This window comes from Typopeltis vanoorti, chromosome 24, assembly GCF_054136105.1.
Source record: "Typopeltis vanoorti isolate ZY-2024b chromosome 24, IOZ_Tvanoo_1.0, whole genome shotgun sequence".
NCBI classification, from domain to species: Eukaryota; Metazoa; Arthropoda; class Arachnida; order Uropygi; family Thelyphonidae; genus Typopeltis; species Typopeltis vanoorti.
In genome coordinates, this window is record NC_143572.1 from 70,160,094 (window position 1) to 70,181,826 (window position 21,733).

At 35.2% G+C, this 21,733-nt stretch overlaps 1 protein-coding gene across 1 annotated transcript in view; it reads left to right on the forward strand.

Moving 5' to 3' along the window:
• The window catches only part of LOC150093391 (fatty acid CoA ligase Acsl3-like), a 39,458-nt gene that overhangs the window by 16,893 nt on the left and 832 nt on the right, over nt 1-21,733 (forward strand). Inside the window, exons 3-16 of the mRNA XM_090413278.1 lie at nt 2,663-2,863; nt 2,956-3,136; nt 3,430-3,536; nt 5,633-5,771; nt 11,899-11,976; nt 15,745-15,814; nt 16,380-16,441; nt 16,552-16,616; nt 16,822-16,893; nt 17,460-17,599; nt 17,762-17,934; nt 18,761-18,835; nt 19,863-20,051; nt 20,556-20,831. Of these exons, the coding sequence (XP_090269404.1) occupies nt 2,663-2,863; nt 2,956-3,136; nt 3,430-3,536; nt 5,633-5,771; nt 11,899-11,976; nt 15,745-15,814; nt 16,380-16,441; nt 16,552-16,616; nt 16,822-16,893; nt 17,460-17,599; nt 17,762-17,934; nt 18,761-18,835; nt 19,863-20,051; nt 20,556-20,831 (1,828 nt within the window). The remainder of the gene's footprint in view (nt 1-2,662; nt 2,864-2,955; nt 3,137-3,429; nt 3,537-5,632; nt 5,772-11,898; nt 11,977-15,744; nt 15,815-16,379; nt 16,442-16,551; nt 16,617-16,821; nt 16,894-17,459; nt 17,600-17,761; nt 17,935-18,760; nt 18,836-19,862; nt 20,052-20,555; nt 20,832-21,733) is intronic.

The window sequence follows — 21,733 nt, forward strand, 5'->3', positions numbered from 1 at the left end:
TTAATCGTAAAATTAAGCTTTCTTTAAGTACTTTGGTTTTCATAATTATTTTTAAATCACTCGGTAGCTCATGGGATAAATACAGCACTCTGATATGAATCCCCATTCGTATTGCTAGCCTTATCTCTTGAGGGAACCTATCATTTTGATACGGTGTTTGTGGCAACACACAAACTAATTAGGTTCCACTAACCAGAAATAAATACACAAATAAAAGCCAGTTTACGAACACTTTCAAGTCAAATTGGATGCCAGGGCAGAAATCTGTTGATGGGGATATTGCAAAAAATGCGTATGCTGGAAATTGCAATAATAACAATCATTCCTCTTATCGACCAAGCACGTGGTTTGTTTTTCTCTCCTGTAGATCTTCATAGAACACCTGGCATGATTTTACACCGGATGCCTATTTTGCTTTTTTTTTTTTTTTTTTTTGAAAATCTTATGATTGAAATTTTTGGAACCAACAAATCCTGTGGTCTTCAAAACTCTTGCGACGCTTTGAATTCAACAACCACTCGAACTTTTACTAGGATTTCATCCTGTCATAAGGATTTTTAATTCGGATACGATAACTGCTTTGTCTTTTCCAATTCCTTTATAACCATAAATGCACCTGTGCCATTCAATCAATAGTCCCATCGGTTAGCCTAGTGGCTATGCATTTCGCAACCATACGCCTGGAGAAGTAGTGTCCTAGGCTCGATTCCCGTCGCGTGGGAAGATTAAGGATCTGCCATAGCCAAGTTAGCCGGTTTTGGGCATTGACAGCCGAGTTTTTCTCCCAGGTAATCCTGGGTTTTTTTTTATCTCGCAAGCAGGCAAACGGACCCCTTGAACACACAGGCTACAGTCACAGGATATAGTACTTAATCCCTCATTAGGAGGGCTCAACCAGTCCTAAGGAACGGGGGGAACCCCGCACGAATAAATAAATTTAATCAATGACCACAGTCTGGTTACACATTGACACCTGCAACCTTTATTAAGGATGTTGCTACTGCAATACTTTTGCAGTAGCAACATCCTATGCAAAGTATGCAAACTATGCAAACAACTATGCAAAGTATTGCAGCTCGTGAGTGCTAGTTGTCATGGTGACAGATTCCAAATGACTGAGATAAAATGCGATTTTATTTTTGTCTATGACATGGCCCATTTTACATTAGAACAGATGCATTGATAAAATCGGATATCACAACTATGTTAATTACATGTTCCGATTATGATCAAAGACCAATTGTAATCAAGCCGATATAGTTCAATGAAATACCTGCATGACCTTGCTGTCGGTGACCCTGAAGGCATTGCACCACAATAGCAATGCGTTGCGAAAGAGTCATTACGGAAGTCCAACTTGCGATAATACACGTGCGAGACCTCACCGAGGAGTTGTTTGGCGCCCAGATAACGCAAACAATCCTTTGGTATTTGACGAGCAGTTTTAGAAACTAATATCGGCGAGAGATAATGAATGGCTACGAATAAACACTTGTGGGATTAAGTCAATGTTTACCTGCGATGTTTACGTTAACATAGCAAAGAAATTTCAAATATCAGGGGAACTACTTCAAGCACGAAAACGCCAAAGAGAATTAAAGAAAAAAAAAAAAAACATTCACGTGGAAGATAGTTGACCTTGAAAAGCATAAACGAAGGACAAAAGTGTGCCTCCTGGGTTTTGTAACTAACTCATAACCAGTCTATTTATAACCCAACTGTCATTATTATGAGTATTTAAATGAAGTAGGTCGTTGCGACAGTGACGTCAGTGTCATTGTTTACTAAATATCTTGGACGTTAGGCTGGAATGAAATTTTAGTATAAATCCCATCCATATTCCATCAAAATTTTAGTAATCTATGCTTACAGATCACTAAAACTCTACTGTGAGGCCTGTGTAGCTCAGTGGAAGTGGCGCTTGCGTCCTCTGCACTTGGGCGTTCGAACGTAGACTGAGGTTCAAGTCTAGTCGCCGACTGGAGGAACTTTTTCTAAGTCTTTATTCTACCGATTTCTGAGTTAGTCGATCTCTGGCACGGGTAAGAGGGTTTTCCCCTCCTGGAAACTCGGGTGATTTCATACCGTAAACTCAAGAAAATCGATCGTAGAACCCACGTCATTTCCGACAGTAACCTATCCTGTTAGGGTTATGTTAGTGTCTGAAATAATCTTGTTTGCTGGCATCATTTTGGCAGCACTTGTTTGCCAGTCTCTTCAACAGTGGCCGCATTACCACTATAATTAGCCGGTGGTGAGTGAACTGCACACTCAGTCTCCAAAAGCAAGAAAGGATTTAAACATCTTGCCTACACCCTATAAGGGAATAAAAGGCATTAGCTGATTTATTTATTTAAAATTCTAATATGTATCAACAAGGATCAACTGTGCATCAATGAAAGATGGGAACAGAAAGTCTACATGATGGATTCGAATCTTTCTTGATCTTGTAATTGTTAAAATGATCTTCATTCATTATTAGTCCCAAAGTGTAATATTCGAGAGATATTGGATGCCCTGAAGCGCGTGGTTCTTGATAAATTGTTTCTTTTCACCCAACAGACACACTGACAGGAAAAGACAAACAATTAACCAACATAATTTCCTAGACTCATTAATTCTTTCAGTTGTAATCCTAATCAATAACTCTCTCTTTTTTTAGGCTCGACCAATAAACCCAAATGATCCTTCTAGTCCTCTGGTGAGAACTCACGGTACTATCAGTAACAAATTAGATGGCATGTCAAGCCTTGGTGATCTTCTCAATAGGGCAGTCAAACTATATGGGAACCAAAGGTGTTTTGGAGTGAGGGAGGTGATTCGAGAGGAGATGGTGGATGGGCGTCATGGACGTCAGAAGAAGGTAAAAAGAAAAATGTCCATAAACAATTTTTTTTTTCTTATTAAAGAGTCTTCAGATTGCGCATGAATTTTAAATGCTCGTTTCACTTGCAGCTCGAGCTAGGAGATTACAAATGGTATACTTATACTGAAGCTGAGGAGCAAGTGCAGAAGGTGAGTCGAGGATTGGTGTCTCTTGGAGCAAAAAGTCACAATATACCGATTTGTATCTTTGCCGAAACCCGAATGGAGTGGATGGTTGCAGCTTTAGCCTGCTTCCAGATTAACCTGCCAAGTATGTTTGATAAGTCGGTAAATTATGATTTAAAAATAACCTTGTATTATTATATAATAAAAATAGAATAAAATGAACAAAAGATAAACAAATAAATAAAATTTAGATAATAAATAAATATTTGATTAAATAAAACTATAATTAATCAATAAATTTTAATTTAATTTATTTAATATATTATATTATAAGTTAAATCGTATTTTGATTTAAAATTAAATATAACTATAAAATTCAATAATGAATATTTTTGATAGCCGCATATTTCTTTCATTATTATTATCCTTTTCTTTCAGTTGTCACACTGTACGCCACCCTTGGACAGGAGGGAATAATTCATGCCATCAATGAGACTGGAGTCACCCACGTGATCACTTCTCGAACACTCCTATCGAAGCTAACGGTAATATTTCTTAATATTTATTTTGTTTTGTATCTTTTTGCTACGAAAGCGCCATCTCTACTTCATTTTCAGAATTTTCGTTTTATTATTATTATTTTTAATTTTTTTATAATCAGAAACAATCATCGTAAGCAATGTTTTTTTTTGGAAAATTGAACTCCCCATATCTTTTCCCTTTCAGTTCTCAAGCGAATATTTATTGTTATGATTACTACGGTGTTTTCTAAAATGAATGTTTTATATTAAAAAATAAATAAAATAAACTAAGAAGAAAAAATATTGAAGTGAAAATACAAGAACTTTCACTTCCGCTATCCTCAACCATAAGAAATGTTTGCAGAGAGGAAAAAAAAAAAAAATACGCACTGAAATCGTAGGAAGATACTGTAAACAGACAAAAGTTTTCGAGAAAAGAAAGTTTTTTTTTATTTACAATTTTTTTTATGCCTAAAGGAAACGAACTTGCTGCGTTTCTATAAATTATTCCACTTGTTTTATCATAGAATTCCTTTCCATCGCATTCTAGCTATGATTAATGTTTATTTCTGGGATTTCAGTCCACCAAACAAAAATATCATATTCGTGATGCCCTCTAGTGGAAAGCAAGTAATAACTATTCATTTCATGCATACAGCAAGCTATTCGTTTATGCCTGAAGAAAACATTCACCAAACGATACATGCATTAAAATAATGCAAAAAAAAAAAAAAAACCAGCAAACGCCATGCATATATATAATTAAAGCCACAAAGCTCTTACAGACCTAGAAAGCACGGTCATCGTTTTAATGTATGTTCCTATTGCTGATTATTTGCAGACTGCGATCAACAAACATCTTCCGATGGATCAAATTTCATAGCAAACATTACTTTAAAAAGTAGCGTATTGTTGGTAGCCATGTGCTGCCATCTACTGTAGACATGCAATACTATACATGTAAATATTCAGTACTTGCAGCTTACCCAGCATTCATGTTTTTTATTGTTTTCTTCTTATAGAGAAAGTATTTTAAATTAAAAAAAAAAAAAAATAGGCAGAGCTGCCCACATCAGCATGAATTTTCAAGTTAAACTAAAACTAATACTTTTAAGTTACATTTTAATCAGACGAAATATATGTGTTACTATTACTAATAATAATACTAATATTAATTATAATAAATAATAATAATAATAATTAAACCAGTTTGTACATATATTATACAAAACCTGAAAAAAAAAACTAATAATTTTATGTTCATGACAAAAAATTGTGTTCAGAATAGCACCACTAGAGGGTTAGAATTTAAAAAATAAAATGACCAAAGGAAATTTTGGTTACAATGAGTTCATCTGTTTCTGATATTATCACCAACATGCACACATTCATCATAACCTTATTTATTATATATCTAAACTGCAATTCATAGGCATGTTCAAATAATATGAAGAATTTATTTGGGAAGATATTTTGAGTCGATAATGTGAATAAATGTTTCCCGAGTAGCAGTTTACTAAACGCTCCACTATTTTCTTAAATCTTTGTGAAATAGACAAAAATAAAATTCAAATAAAAAAAATTCGGGATATCAATGATTTGTAAGACCTTGGGAAGAGAATACAGCAGACAAGCGCAGCCATCTTATGATCCTAAATCCTAACTCGCGTATTGTTTTCTGAAATAGTGTGTTCTACGGGAATTTTCTAGAGTTGCGGATTAAAAACCCGAGGATCTGGAGGGGGGGCATCTAAGACTCCTTGGATCTTTAGAATAAACCTTAAAAAATATCAAAACAAAGTTACTGTGGTCGACGACTGCATCGAACGTACAACGCCTTTCTCGTGGCAACTTAGCGCTATGACCGCGAGCCTTTTCCACAGGACTACAGTCACGTAACTAAAATAGTTTCTTTTAAAATTAAACATTTTAATAAACATCATAAGTTAATTTATCCAGAACTACCTCTTATATAATTGACAAAGACGAAAAAGTCTAAAAAAAAAGAAGAAAAAAAAACTGAATACAACAATTTTAACAAGCATTTCCACAATTTTTACATTTAACTTATTATTTTATTATTATTATATGTAAATATATTTGTTATCTATTACTTACAGACTGTTCTGCATCGCATCCCTTGTGTAACTTGCATCATATACATGGAGGATCTTGTTTCGCCAGAGGAAATTAGTACACATAATGTCAAACTGGTGCCCTTTTCCCATTTGATGACTTTTGAAGAAAATTCTGAATTAGGTAAGGATGGAAATTGAATAACAAACATATGAAATCCGAACATTCAAATATTTATGTGTAGTTCAAACTTTCTCTCTGTGTTTATTTGGATTTCGTTGCATTCTACTAAGAGCATTTATTGGATGCTCCTACGTTGACTTTTTATGACACCTTACATGCAAATCCCTACACGGTTTATCTTTTATATGATCTCCTATGGCTCAAGATATCCTTACTACATTTTGTTACCATCATTTTTTGCCTTTTTACGTTCTACTTCTAGTTACTATAGTGATAGTTTTGATTTTCAATCTCGGATGGTTGATAGCATACAATATGATCAGAACTACTGCGCTGGGATATCAAACGGCAAGGGAATGTCGCTTGGAGATTCCAATACCCATATTTTAAACAGGCCCCCGTTTTCTAACTTCACAGTCCAGGCTGGAAGCTGGCTTGTTATTGTTTGCAATAACAAGCCAGCTTCCAAAAAAAGGAAATCGAAATTTTATTAAGAGAATAGGTAGGTTTACGAACTGGTTGTGGAACCATCCAACAAATATTCACTCTTAGAAATATAATCAGGCAATGTATAGAATTTAAAGCCTTACTTTTGCTGAAATTCATCGACTTCAGAAAAGCATTCGACTCAGTAAATAGAAACTTTGGAAAATATTAGAAGAATACGGAATAGTTCCAGGAAAATTCATCGAACAATGATTCGTCGAAAATGCATTTCATCGAAAAAAAATTCACCGAAAATTTTTTAATTTTCGACAATGTTATGATAAAAGTGATCCATTTAGAACAAAAACTTAACCATGCTAACCTTAACCTTGTACTGTCAACTTTTACTAATTCCGCTAAGTCAGAGAGTTATTGTAATACATAATTCGGACACGTGATTTCTTTGTCGCCCCGAATATAGTTGAACTGCAAACTGGAACGGTTCGACATTTTCTTGTAAAAGTTTCAAATAGCGAATTTGAGTAAACTTCATTCCATAATAATTGCTGTATTGAAGTCGCATATGACTACTAGCCACAATAATAATAAGTCGTTTAGTTAGAAAGACCTTGGCAGTTAAAATCCCTTTTACTAGGCGCATAAATTTTATCAGTCCTGTTCAGCTAAAGGTAAGTTAACAGGCATAATACGGAGATGGCTTTTCCTCCCATGAAACAGTTATCGGACAAGAAAGACAATAAGAAACTATATCGTTCTATAATTATTCCCTATTAAAGTTACATTGCTATCAGAGCCGGCGCTAGGGTCTTTGCCGCCCGCATGCAATGTCTATCTAAGCGCCTCTGTAACGATCCGGGCATGTGCGGTTCTTTTACGATAATAAAAATTTAAATTATTTGAAATTTCTTAAATAAATTTTGACAGAACAGCCACACGTTGGTTCGCTAAATGTAACGAACCGAGGTTGTTGACTAGGCAGGATAATCGTTAAAAATCCGAATATTCAAAAAATTCTCAAAAGTTAAAGCAAATTTTGATAAAGCCCCTTCACTTTAATCGTTGAATATAATGATACATGGATTATAGCCTTCTCACCGACCCAAATCGCTAACAAAATTAAAATGAATTTTTAATTAAAGTTAAAATTTATTTGAACTCACGTTTAAAAAATTCTTGCAATTTACAAGTTACTAAATTCTTAGTAACTTGTAAACATTTTTTAATAATTTTTATAAGTGGAACTATCTTTTAGGAAAATATATAAAAGAAACCCAAGATAGATGAGAAAATAAGAAAAGAATTCAGAAATAATTAGAACATTTAATATAATTATTCGAAAAATAACATCCTTACAAAATAACAAATTACATAAATAAACTTGAATTTTGTTTTATTCAAATTTCAAGGTTTTTCATTTCACATTCACAAAATTAGAAATAATGGTCTTAACGTCTAATTCCGCACATGCATCATTTTCAATAGCTATTATCGCCAAACTAACAAGCCTTTTTTGTGACATACTTGTTCTTAAGTAGGTTTTAATCAATTTCAACTTGGAAAAGGAACGTTCACTGCTCGCTATACTAACAGGTAAGATTAATAGTATTCTTAAAGCAATTGAAAAGTTAGGGAAAGATAAATTATTGGACACAATAAAATTAAGAATATCGAAAGGGTTTTGAATATTTAAATTATCTTTCCGAAAAATATCCTGGAAAGCACATAACTCGTCATATAGTTCTATTGCATTTACGTCTTTATTGTCGCCATCCTTCAAGAGAATCTCTAAATCGTCACAATTTTTTCGTAAATCTTCGTTATTAATTGGTGATAATCTATACAAGAAATTGAAATTATCATAATATGTTTTTAGTTGTTCAAAATGTTCTATTAACGAACACATTGCAACTATAATGAATTTAGTTTAATCCTTTATCCCAGTGAGAGCAAACAAAGTTTGCGCCTGAAAATATCTTCAGGACTGAATATAGTGTTGTACTTGTTGCATTACTTACCCAGGTAAGATAGAACAACACTATATTCAGTCCTGAAGATATTTTCAGGCGCAAACTTTGTTTGCTCTCACTGGGATAAAGAATTAAACTAAATTCATTATAGTCTAACCTAGTGATAAATAAACTTTCAAGAACACATTGCAACGTCAAGAAGTGTATAAAACACATTCACTCTAAATTTATCTTCTGGCGATTGTGGCGTTTCGTCATGATGCTCGTAGTCAAATTGTCGTGTCTTCTTTTGTCGTCGAACTTCCGTACCAGTTTTAAATTCTTGTTCTTCGTCCACCTCTTCACTCAGTTCTTTTGCCGTTTTTAGAACTTCTTTAAAATTTGTATCTGATCGATACTCTTGTAAGAATATTTTTAAATTTTCGATAGATTCTAAAGCAAGTGTAATGTTCATATTTTTGTCTTGAAGCATTTTACTCACAGGGTTTATTCTGTTAAGTAAATCATACCAAGTTATAAGAGAACTTTGCCTTTTCGATGAGCTATCCGGATACCCTTCTGGTCAAATACAATCACTAATGAGGAACCTTTAAAGAAAACCTTCTCCAAGTCAATAGATGAAGAGATTCGCCTAAGAAGATGGAAATGGACCGGACATGTTCTTCGCATGGGGATAAGCAGAATTCCCCAAGTAGCACTGAGTCGTACTCCAGAAGGGAGATGCTCTAGAGGTCGTCCAGAATTAACTTGGAGAAGAATGATAGAATCCGAAATGAAGGAGACAAAATGGGCGAGTTGGGAAGAAGCAAGAGCAGCTGCGAGGGACAGGGGTAGATGGAAAACCAGCATGTGCCAGCAGGCACGGAAAGACTTGATAACCGTGCCAATACGATTAACCTTCGGGATATCTGCGCTTCTTTTCGACAGATGATTATTTGCTTCATCACGCCTGATCCAAGTACCTGATTCTTGAGGTGATATTTACACTAGCCTATCTTGAATACGAAGATCATTCTCATAGCGTTTTTAGCCTCCAAAACTTGGTATCCTTTTTTTTTCATTATAAATGCTATTTTTCTCCTTTGCTCAACTCATAACGCCTTATAAATAAATAATCTGACGTGTTTGATAAGTTGAGTCCCTTGGACAAACCTCTCATCTGTGGTAGTGAAATGTTTTCCACGGAGCATTGTTTTCAACTTGGAAAGAGATCATGGTCTGGTGAGGGGGGGGGCACTGCCTGTGTTGGTACCGTTGCACTTGCCATCTATACTTTTCCATAAGATCCAAAGCATCACTTAAAATATTTTGCTTCCATTTTCATCTCAAATGCGCGCAATATCCAACCTGGATCAGATTCTTCCTTGAATTTGATTTCTCATTTCGTGCTACAAGAACACCAGATGGAGCGCACACACTGCGCTCCATCTGGTGTTCTTGTAGCACGTGAAGGTGGAAATTATTACATCATCCATTGTCCACGCATGCGCGATAAGCAGAACTTTCAAAATGTTCTTTGTAATTTTCTTAACCAGGAGTTCAGAGCATGGACAATTTTTGTGATTTGTGCCGGAGATCTGGTGAACTCCAAAAGCTTTTTCTACAGAAGGAATGCTAATGATTTGAAGATCCATTATTGGAGCTGTAATGAATTTGAAGTTCAGAATGCCGATATGGCATTTAGTATTCGTGCACATTTTTTCAAAAATAAAAAAATCCATAATCTTGACTACGTGGCTGCTTGGACAACTGGAACTGTAGTTGTAATGGGAAGATTGATTTTCTACAAAAAGATAGCATGCCATATAAAGCAGTCTTACTTAAAAAGCGTTTTATATGTTAAATGTGATCAAGAATATTATCACAGTGAACATCAATGTCATTCTCTTTGAATTTTTCGCTCCATACTTTTTTCAAACGTGGATTAGAAATACCAAGAGATTCTATGTAGTCGTCCAGAATAGCATTTGAAGTACATGATTTACCTAACGACATAATACGGGACAAGGAAAGTGTTGATATCTTCGAGCACTCACCAACTGATAAGGTCAGAGGTAGGAATGATATCTCTTTCTTATTAATAAACGTATGTACGTTGACATTAATTCAGTTTCACTCATCTTCTACGGGTGACTGAGATTCGGAATAGTCCCTTTGGAGTGGAAATTTCGCAAGGGTTATTCCAATTCATAAGAGTGAGTCACCACATCAAGTGGAAAATTAAAATTCTGTAAGTCATCTCAGTGTTTTTGACCAAATAATGACTGTACGGTAATTTTTATGGATTTTACCAAAGATTTTGATAGTTGCATTGGCGTCTGCTATTCGAAATGTACCAAATAGGTATGAATGATCATCTAGTGATACGGGTAGAAAATCGGTTGACTGATTGATGATGAAATGGTTTAGATTTTTCAAAAAGCCAGGTTATTAAGATCCTTGTTGATAATGTATTGATAAACGATGATTCATACATTGAGTTGTTTTTCTCATTACTGATGTTAGGCATGGTCTGTTCTTCTGAGGTTCTTAGAAGATCATCGTAATATACTGGAAGAGAGAGGTGAAGTTTAAAAAATTTACCTGTAGGAGAAAGGATTTAATGAATGCCAAGAAAATCGAGGGTATTCAAAGACAAAGAAAATTGACTTCGTCTGTAGAGGGATGGTATCGTGATTACTATGAGACCTTGTAGGTTAGTTATAATCTGATGAATTTATTTAACAGATCTGACAGCAGATGATTTCGTTGAAGTTTAAGAGTGATTTCAGGACTTATAAGATTGATAGCAGGAGTTTGTTGTATTTGACTGAATCAGAAACTATTAGAAGACATAAGTTAGTCAAGAAGAGAATTAAAAGACATATACACATGCTGGCCACCGAATTATAAACTTTTATTTAATATCCTGTTGGACATCCTTTGGCGACTGCCAATACCAATCTTCTTCAATCCCCTGCGCATAGTTCGGGAACAGCCTTCATTAAATGCTTCGGTCAGTTGCTGCAAACAAGAAGTTCTGTTTGTCCGTAGAAGGCTTCTCAGACGATGGACTAAAGTTACGCCTCCTAGACGGGCAATGTGGGTTTCCATGGATTAAATACTGGGGATATCTAACCTTTTCAGATAACCAGTCAGCTTTGCTGGTTTCAAAATCGTGGCTCCAGCCAGAAGGGCATTCACAATAACCCTTTTTTCGAACTCCAAAATATCCTTTTTTTTTCCCATTGGGATCAACACTGTTGACGATTACTGACCAACAGCATTCTTAAATAGTTGCCGAGAATACGGGGTGCCTCACGTGACCAAATAATTTGCATATACGCTGCTAAGTGACGTTTACGAACATCTCCATAAAGACTTCTAATTCGATTGCCAGATTGGCCATTGGCTAATTAAAAAGTATCTAATTTCGCATGGTTCATGCCACCCTAGATGAACTTGACTCCTGATGGAAGGCTGACCGTAATAATAATTGTCTTCTCTCAAAAAGTTTTAGATTATTTTCTTCCAGTTGTTTTCTTGTGGTTTAAGGAACTGTTACCACACTCAAGTTTCCCATACATCAAACTAAGCGCATGACATGGAGTGTTTAAACTTGAAAAAGTATCTCTTTTTATCGTGCTAATATTGTATAAGTTCAAATTATGGAAGATTAGTAAATTTCCTTCAAAGAAATAACAGTCGAACCATTCTTTTTTTTTTTTATTCAGAAACAATGCCCACAGTTAAAAGCGATGATGACCTGGCAATCATCATGTACACGAGTGGATCTACAGGCATTCCTAAAGGTTAGTTTCCACGAATGTTATATTTCTTGCTTTAAACTCATTAAGTCTAGATTAAAAAAAATTAAACTTAAAAGGAGAATGATCCAACATTTCTATCTTCCATTGTGGATTTAATTTATAGTTGCAACAACCTATTTATAATTAACAATAACATGGAGAAGGGCAAAGAACTCTGTTCGCCAACTTCAGCATTCATTATTCGCAACAGTATTGAAATAAAAATTATTGAAACTGTAACAATCCTAAACCAAGATGCCAACTCACACATGCTTCAGTCTCGAGGGCATTTATCTAGTCTTATGATATTTAAAACATGGGGGTAGCTTGAATCAGTGTTATATTGTTCTTGTGTTTCTTTGGTTTTGATTACGTTATGCTAAACATTCACTACATTTGTCACGTGACCCATTTTCCATTAGTAGACAAGGCCAATATAAATTTGCTGAATAAATCACTGAAATAACAGTATACAATGCGAGAAATACAAGAGATCTACTATGAAGGATGACCATATTATCATTATATACAGGGTGGCCATACATTAACTTTCCCTCTTTGGAGGTATCTATAGCTAAAATTAATACACGGATTGACACCACATTTTATATTGAGACTTTCGAAAGCATGGAGAGAGATTACGCGAAAAAAAGATTTAGTACCAAAAGTCGCCGATAGGGGAAATTTTGGAGCTAGCGCGGCCGAAAGCAATCAAATATTTGCAGTAAACGCGGGTAAAAAGGATTATGCAAATTTTACTGTGCGTACGTGACAGCAGCGCCACCAATTCCACTTAAAAAGGGATTTGGGAACGTTCAGGCAGTTATTCGAATGACTGACGATTGTGCTCAATATGCATCCTACCTTGCCTCAGCGTGCTTTACTTGTTAAGTTGTTTTACCTTAAACAGTGCAATGCCGTAGCGGCCCTTCGGGAATTTAAATTGCGTTCTGGTCCTATGTCAGCTGTAGCACTGAGAGCTATGATTAAGAAGATTATTATTCTTATTATCATTGTAACTGGCCGTATATCCAGCTGGAATGAGTGACGCGGCTGTCGCTTACACCGTCGAAATGTTATTATTCCATTTTAGCTGCCTTTAATATAATTATCCGCTTGTTTTCGGCTCCTCCAGCGCCAAAATTTCCCCTATCGGGGACTTTTGGTGCTAAATCTTTTTTTTTCGCGGACATCATCTCCCCATGCCTTCAAAAGGCTCAATATAAAATTTGGTCTCATTCCGTTTATTGGTTTTAACTACCGATGCCTCCAAAGAAGGAAAGTTATTTTATGGCCACCCTGCATAATATTCATCCAAGCTTGATTTGCTTCCTCAGTCTTAAGTAAAAGGTTGGTTATATTTCACTAATTCGAGCCCTACCCAAGGGCCCATGAATTGTGGAAATACCTTCTGAATATGAATGCTGTGTCGAACAAAGCGGCCTTTTGCAGCTGTCCAATTTTTAATCCATCTAACTCGAGTGCTTGTAGATGTCTTTTCAGTGTTTGGAGGATGGCGCTTAAAGCACCTATTATTATGGGAACAACTTTCGTTTTCTTTTGCTAAATTCATTCAACTTCCACTTGCAACTCGCGATACTTTGTAATTTTTTCAGTTCTTTTTCAATTCGGCTATCTCCTGGTACTGATATTTCGATGAACGGAACTTTTTTCAACCATTATTATATCAGGTGTATTACTATCCAAGCTTTTGTCAGTCTGGATTTTGAAATCCCAGAGTATTTTTAGCTTTGTCATTCTTTCAACTTTATGCTTCCAACAGCCATTATATACTTTAAATCCCTATTTCTTACATAAATGCCAGTCAGTTACCTTAGCTACATTATCATGCCTTTTACGGCACGATTTTACTACACCCACGTGTAATGTGGTCCACCGTTTCTTCCTTCTCTTTGAACAATCTGCATTTACTGTCTTATGAATTTTTTGTATTTTTTGCTTTCATAACGTTGGTTGTAATGGCTGTTCTTGTGCTGCAAAGATTACCAACTCGGTTTCTTGTCCATTTCTCAACCACTGCCAGGTCAAGTTGCTGTCAACGCAGTCCTCTGTGCTGTGAAGGAATTTTCCATGCAATGCCTTATTTTTCCATCTTTCGGTTCTCACTTTTACTTGGTTGGTCTTGTACTCCACTTCTTACTCCATGGATTTAAATAAACTCTCTTTCCTTGCCTCAATTAAAAATTTCTCCGTTGTTTGCTGCAGATAATCATTCAGATTTCGTTTTTCTTCTTCAATAATTTGCTTTACTTGTAATAATCCTCTACCTCCTTTTTTTGCGTGAGCGATAGCCTATCAATGTCACTGGGAGAATTGAGGTAATGGTGAATTGTCATTAATTTTCAGTTTTTCGGTGTAAATTCTCCAACTCTAGCCTGAATATCTCAGAACAGGTATGGCCCAGGTGTTAATTGCTTTTATCAAATTTCCAGGGTTAAGCATTGACTTAAGGAGTTTTCTTAGCTGCTTTAGATGCACTCTGCTCTAGTTTTTGCTTTGATCTTATTGTGCAGAATTTTTGATGCGGCTAAAATTCCCAAATATTTATTGCTATCTTCGAATTTTATTGCCTTGATTATTTCACGATTAAGCAGCTGGATTTCGTTCAAATCTTCATACTTTCCTCTTGTTATTCCAGCAATTGCACATTTGTCTAAGCCATAATCCATTGATATATCTTGACTGAATATGTGCACAGTGTTAAGCAATGATCCGAATTCATTCTCTGATTTTGCGTACAGCTTCAAATTGCCCATGTATAAAAGGTGAGATATCTTTGCACTTTGTTTCGTAACCATCAGCAGTTTTACTTAGAATTCTAGTTAAGGGGATCAATGACAAGATAAACAATAAATGAGATAATGAGTCTCCTTGAAAAATACCTCTTTTTATTTAAGTTAAGGGATATTATATCCCATATTGTTTCTTAGCCGAATAAGAAACTCAAAGAGTTTCATGCTGAATATAGAAACTATATAAAGTTCGGCGATTCCAAGCGTAAGCAAATACCTGGATAGTGCAGCAACTGACCCTTGAAGGTAGTGCAAGCTGAAGCAACTCATGTAAAAGGTGGAGCAAGCTCCGATCACTATTCTTGATATTTACCCATAATGTGAACTTAACTCCTAGCAGCTGTATTATTGTTCAACATTATGAGAGAAGGCATTATAAGACCTCGAAAAAGGTCGAAACCGGTCTGGGTAGTGACCTTCTCTCATAATGTTGAACAATAATACAGTTTCTATGAGTTTCTCGTCACATAAACTCAAAAAAAATTGACAGTAGTACCTACACTGTTTCAGACAAATAATATAGTGTCGTTAGCGATAGGCACCACGAGATGGAGCCACGTATCTGCCTCCCTTCGTCCGATGCTGTTTATGAGTGATAGTCTTGGACTAGCTATATCTGATTGGTTACTACTGAAGATGTGAACAGTCTCCAAAAATTATACAGGATTGAAACAACCTCGCTACTACCTATAAATTAAAAAATCAATTTTAAGTTTAAATTAAAACTGCAGCTTTACTAGAAAAGCATTTATTTTAAAATTAAATATAAAGTTAAAATTTTGCAATGAAATTTTTAGGTTTAACAATAAACAGAAGTTTATTTTTATTTAAACCCAGCTTTATTACAATGCATGGTAAAAGACTGTAGTTTGATCAGAAGCAATTTAAGGTTGGGATAGCTTAATGAGATAAAATTCAAAAGTATAATCATAGTATGACGATTTGTATTAACTTTCAGGAGTGATGATGACACACAGAAATCTTTTTACTGTCTTCGATGGAGTCGTGGCACTTCTTCCGGAAATGGGGTACGTATTCAGTGAATAATATAGTCAAGTATTTTATACTCTTTTAAGCCTATTTGTTTTAATTATACAGTATCAAATGGAGTACTAACCAACCGTTATACCCACTTTAAAATTAGTTAAGTCGACATTATTTTTAATAACTAGTGGTATGGTCGGTGCTATTTTACAAATTTTACACAACTTGGTGAACAAGTTCAAACTCGAGATGGCTAATCTTAGCGATCGTTTCTTCAGGTGAAAAGGACAAATAGTACCGCATCTATTATTTCGCAAACGGCAATGGTTATAAACCCAGCAGATGACAGGAAAACATCATAATCAACAGCTATGCTCCAAAGATTGCAACAAATGAGAAAGTCCAAGAAAATTCATCGAAGCATGGAACGTATGTGGACCCGCACGCCACAGTTACAAATACGCCAAGAAAGAACAACGCTTATCACTCAATCATTATTTAGTTTAGTTTTACACTATAAAATAATTGTTTTCTTTTAAATCTGCTATCTGTTCTTCGTTATGAAGTTGCATTATTTCTGTGTAAGCCTGTTAAAATATGTCATTGCAGGACCGAAGATGACATCTACGTCGCTTATCTTCCCCTTGCACATGTGTTGGAATTATTAGCGGGTAAGTTGAACTTTTAGAAACAGGAAATGTTCAACAAATTATCTGATGTTAGAAGTATGATACTACATTATGAATATATATATTAATTGTAATTTCTGTTTTTTCTCCAGAAAGCTTCATGCTTATCATAGGAGTTCCCATCGGATATTCTTCACCATTAACCTTAACAGATAAAGTAAGTGTTGTCACCAGTTTAATTAGAGAATATTTGCTTTTGTTAGCTGGAATTATTTGCTTTTGTTAGCTAATAATTCCAGTTATCAATAACTTTGATAACTGGAATAAATAACTAGATGTAATTTTTTGCCATTGTTAATTTACCACTGAAATTTAAAGGTTTACTATTCAGGCCATATTTTAACATTGTTCTGTTTGTTTAGTCTCCAGGACTGAAGAAAGGAACGACAGGGGACATGAATCTTCTGAAACCCACACTCTTGGCAGCAGTCCCGGTAGGTAGATTTAGTAAAAATAATCATAGATGTCCTATCATCAATTAACAGAAACAAGAAGGCAAAGTCTATTATATATATGTAATACACTTTGTCTTCTTGTCTCATCCAATCTGAGTCAGATTTTTTCTCTATTTTCCAATCTTACTTCGCAGAACCAAAAATAGAAAACGAACATACGCTCTTCGTGCATTTAGCGAGGTTTTATGCAAGCAGTCTTGGTTTCCAAGACCCACAGAGTAATTTTTTTTTTTATGAAACAATGAAAGATATTGCCATACAGTAAACGCTGTCTGTTTCCATCTTAATAGTGTCTTTTGAAAAATATCGGCAAAGAATGAGAAATAAAACTTCATCTTTAGTAGCGAATGGATCCCGTGATGTAAGCCAAAACCCACCTAACAATCCCCCGTTAAAAATACTTTATTTCTAACCTAGAGAGTTGACTCAAACGAATTTGAAAAAAAAAAAAAAAAAGGATGCATATTTAAACATTAAAAATGTATTTGCTAGTGGTAGATTAAGTCCTCGTTTTGTGATGGGTTGATTTTTTGTGTCATTATCAGTTGATGTTGGACCGCATCCAGAAGATGATTTTGACAACAATTGGTGCTGAAGGGACTTTCAATCGACACTTTCTGCGGTATGCTGTCCGATACAAGAGGTTCTGGTGGAAATTGGGATTCAAGACGCCAATTCTTAATCGGTAACGATATTCAATAAGAGAATCATTTAACTTTTTTTTACATTTTAAATATTTACTTGATTTTTCAATAATAAATAAAAAGATTAATTTGTCACTTGAGAATTTTTTGATAATTTCTGGCTTATTGATCCTACATTCAATTTTTCGAAACTGTCACTGCAGAGTTTTCTTCGACACTTATCGAGATGCTGTCGGTGGAAGATTACGGTATATATTATGTGGCGGGGCCCCTTTATCTCCAGATACTCAGGATTTTATAAGAATGTGTCTCGATGTGAATGTTCTCCAAGGATATGGATTAACAGAAACTGCAGGGGCCGCTTTAGTAATGTGTCGTAAGTATATTCTATTTGTGCCTCTTTTCTTGTTTTAGGCGTCTTTGAAATATCACGTGACATAATTAAAACTTGATATCGTTTGTTGGACTACCTTTCCTTGTCCTGTGTAGATATATTTACTTCAATTTTATCGACCAATGGATATTCCTTCTCTGTTTTCTGAAACCTCTCGCAGGACACAGTCCAACCTCCTTGTCTTCTCCTATTGGACATCCAACCATGATATAATACTTGATATAATACTAAGCAATTTTATATTTTACACTCATATCAACATGTGCAGTTGCCTACCTGCAAAAGTATAAAATGATATATTAAACATATATGATCACAGAATAATGGTTTGTTTCATATAAATATTTTCTCTCTTTTTATTATTTTAACGGCATCCTCGTAGCTAATAGACCATAGAATAAGGAAATACATGAAGCGTTGAACCCGGTCAAATTGATTCGTTGAAACAGTTCAGGGATCGGGTGCAAAACAGTATTTGACTTATCAAATGAAGTCAAAGGTGAAAGCAGCGCGTATAAAATTAATAGCTGACTTAAATAACGCAATCTTTATTTATTAAAGACAGGGTTAAGAGAATAAATAATTAAAATATAATATGATCAATCTCAAAGGTATGTTGTCGGTATTAACGGTATCATATCATAGGTATTAAACGTATGTTGTTGATAAAATATTGATCTCAAAAGGGGTCAAGAAACGGTTTGCTGGAACCTTCATGGGATGATGAAGAGTTCGATTGTTAGTTTAGTATGAATTAGAAAACTCTTTTGGGAAAAGAGTGTTTACATGGATTTTTCATAATTTTCAGCGGAAGATCGATCCTCCGGACGAGTTGGAGCGCCGATATTTGGAAGTTATGTGCGGCTAGTAAACTGGGAAGAAGGTGAGTATGTAACGCAATAACAAAATACGATAGCCATAAGAATATTTTTTTTCCATTTTTATAACTTTAGTGCACTGAAGTCTTAGTTTTAAGTAATAAAGGTTAACCACGCTATTAATGGGATATATGGGAAAATAAGACATTCCCTACACAAAATCCTCATTCTTGATTCACTACCCTGTATTTGTTATCCACGCGTACAACAGACTGTTGCTTACTTACTGTTTAACTGGCATTTATGGAATAAGAGAAAGTTTCTAGTACAGGGCATCATTAGTTCAGGATACATTCTGCCAATATCAAAACAAATCTTTATCGAAAAATACTACACAGAATTACCTAATTCTGCCAATAGGGTTTGCTTTTCAGTTCATATAAACTAAATTAAGGGCATAATGCGATGGATACATCTATGGGGAAACTTGTGGTCAAATACGGTGTGTACATTGAGATATAGCTCCACCAGTGTTGGGGTTGAGTGGACTGATGGCGTGTATCAGATGAACACTCGCCACAACCAACACCTGCAATGTTTCCACTTAACGCAATGATCTACAGATATTCGACTACCATATTAGTCGAACCAAGGGGCCTGTTCCACTTTTCGAATGGTCCATTGTTGGTGTTCTGCTTTTATAAACATAGTTGCTTATTTTCTGCTTCGGCCAGATGGGTGCCCAATCTGGCTGGAGCCAAGAGTTTGGAAGCAGTAGAGCTGACTGGATTCTCAAAAGGTTAGATATCCCGGGTGTATGCTCAAAATTAATAATTGTCAAATTCATCATTTTAACTACATTAAAACTATTATTATTAATGGTATGTTTACATTATCTGTAAGACTACTACTAATTTTATTTTCATTCATTCACTTTTCTATTATTAACACACATCGAGGATGTGTGTTAATAATAGAAATTAACTCCATAAATAGATATTAACTCCATTTCACATCCTCTCCTACAATATCACAAGACTATATACCGCACGTATCCGAGATAGAAAATGACTCACTGTTATGTATTTGTAGGTGGCTACTTTTTGACCGACAAACCTTACCCTAGAGGAGAAGTGGTTTTAGGTGGCAATGGCATCACTAAGGGATATTACAAGAACGATGCTCTGACGGCCGAATCAATTATTGCCGAGAATGGTACGAGATGGCTTTGCACGGGAGATATTGGAGAACTGCGTCCAGATGGGACACTCAAGATTATTGGTAAGGGTGCATAATTTTTTTTTTTTTTTTTTTTTTTTTGCACGGTGATGGTGCTATTTTCACAAATACTTGCATAATTTTTAATATATCTATATGTCATTATCGTAAATGTTGAAATAATTGTTGGAATAGGTTTATTTTAGAGTAACTTTAATTACACACTTCCTTTAGTCAGGATAACGTTCCATACTTCCACGTATACCCGCCATCAGTTTATAATATGATTTTCGACCATTCTTCCTTCAGCATTCCTACATTTAATGTTATGAAATTCTAAATCTTTAGATACAACAGCTTAGTTTTCGAAAAGCAATCTTTTCTGTTACAAATAACCTAGGTGATAATACGTTTGAAGTGTGTTGATGGTGGCACCTTCTTTGAAACAGTTGGAGTGGAGAATTGATGCCTTATGTTCATCTTTTACATAATAATTTACGTAATGACATTAATGCACTAAAATAGTTAGATGGATGTCACATGTTTTTTTTTTTTTCTTTATTTCAGATCGCAAAAAGGATTTAGTTAAACTTCAGATGGGAGAGTACATTGCCTTGGGCAAAATTGAAGCAGAACTGAAGACTTGCCCTCTAGTTGACAATGTTTGTGTTTACGGCAACGGATACCACAATCATTTGATAGCATTAATAACACCCAACAGCTACCACTTACATGTTCTAGCAAAAGAACTCGACAAACGTGAAAGGTCATTTAGCGAACTGTGTACAGATGAGGTTGTGATTAAAGCCGTGTTAGATGAAATAAAAACACACTGCAAAAAACGTAAGTACTACATTTCTATTTATAATTTGTTAACTGTATTAAGTCTGATTTATATAAACCTTAGCTAGAAGGATAAGACGTGAAGGGGCAACTTGTTCTTTCACTCATTTGTTATCCACTAACATACCAACAGAAGTAGTCACAATTAACGTTATCTCCAGACATCAGTTTGGGCTTTGATTTATTTATTACTAATCTTTATGACAATGCCAACACCTATTAGCGCATAACGCTAATTAAGCGGTTAACGGTTAAAACCGGAAGTATCGTATTGGCTAACGAAATTCATTTGCCAAGAATTTTTGACAAACATCCATGCCAGAGCAGGATTCGATCCCTCAGCATATTGGTTACAAAACATAACACTATCTTCATCGTCACCCTGAGCTGTAAGGTGTGACCGCATTGACGGCCTTAGTTCCCATGGCTACGATGGGAACACATTGTCAGCTAATTGTGAGTTCTTTGGCAGGTTTGTCTGTTTAGGCTTATCCACGCTTGTCTGTTTCGTAGGAGTTAAAAATCGTTTCCGGGAAGGGCAAACTCTTTTATTTCCTTCGAGATCACTATAATTGATGCCAGGCTGATCAGGAACTGAGTACATGTGATGTGTCATCACCGTTGAATCTTTAATATAGAAGAGTCATGCCAAATTCTTCATTTGGGCAAGCGTTGTGTCTTCTCTGAAAATCCTAACCTATAGAGCAAAAACAAAGGCAAATAAGTTGCTGCCGTTTGCAATTTTTCCGTATTCTGAAAGCATTCAGATGTAACTTTATTTTTATGTCTATCCTATCCAAGAAAAGTTGTAAACCTATCTTACATTATATCATAGGGGCTACGGGTTACATAATCCAAACAAAACTGTGGATTATGTAACCTCCAGTGATCAAGGCCAGTGT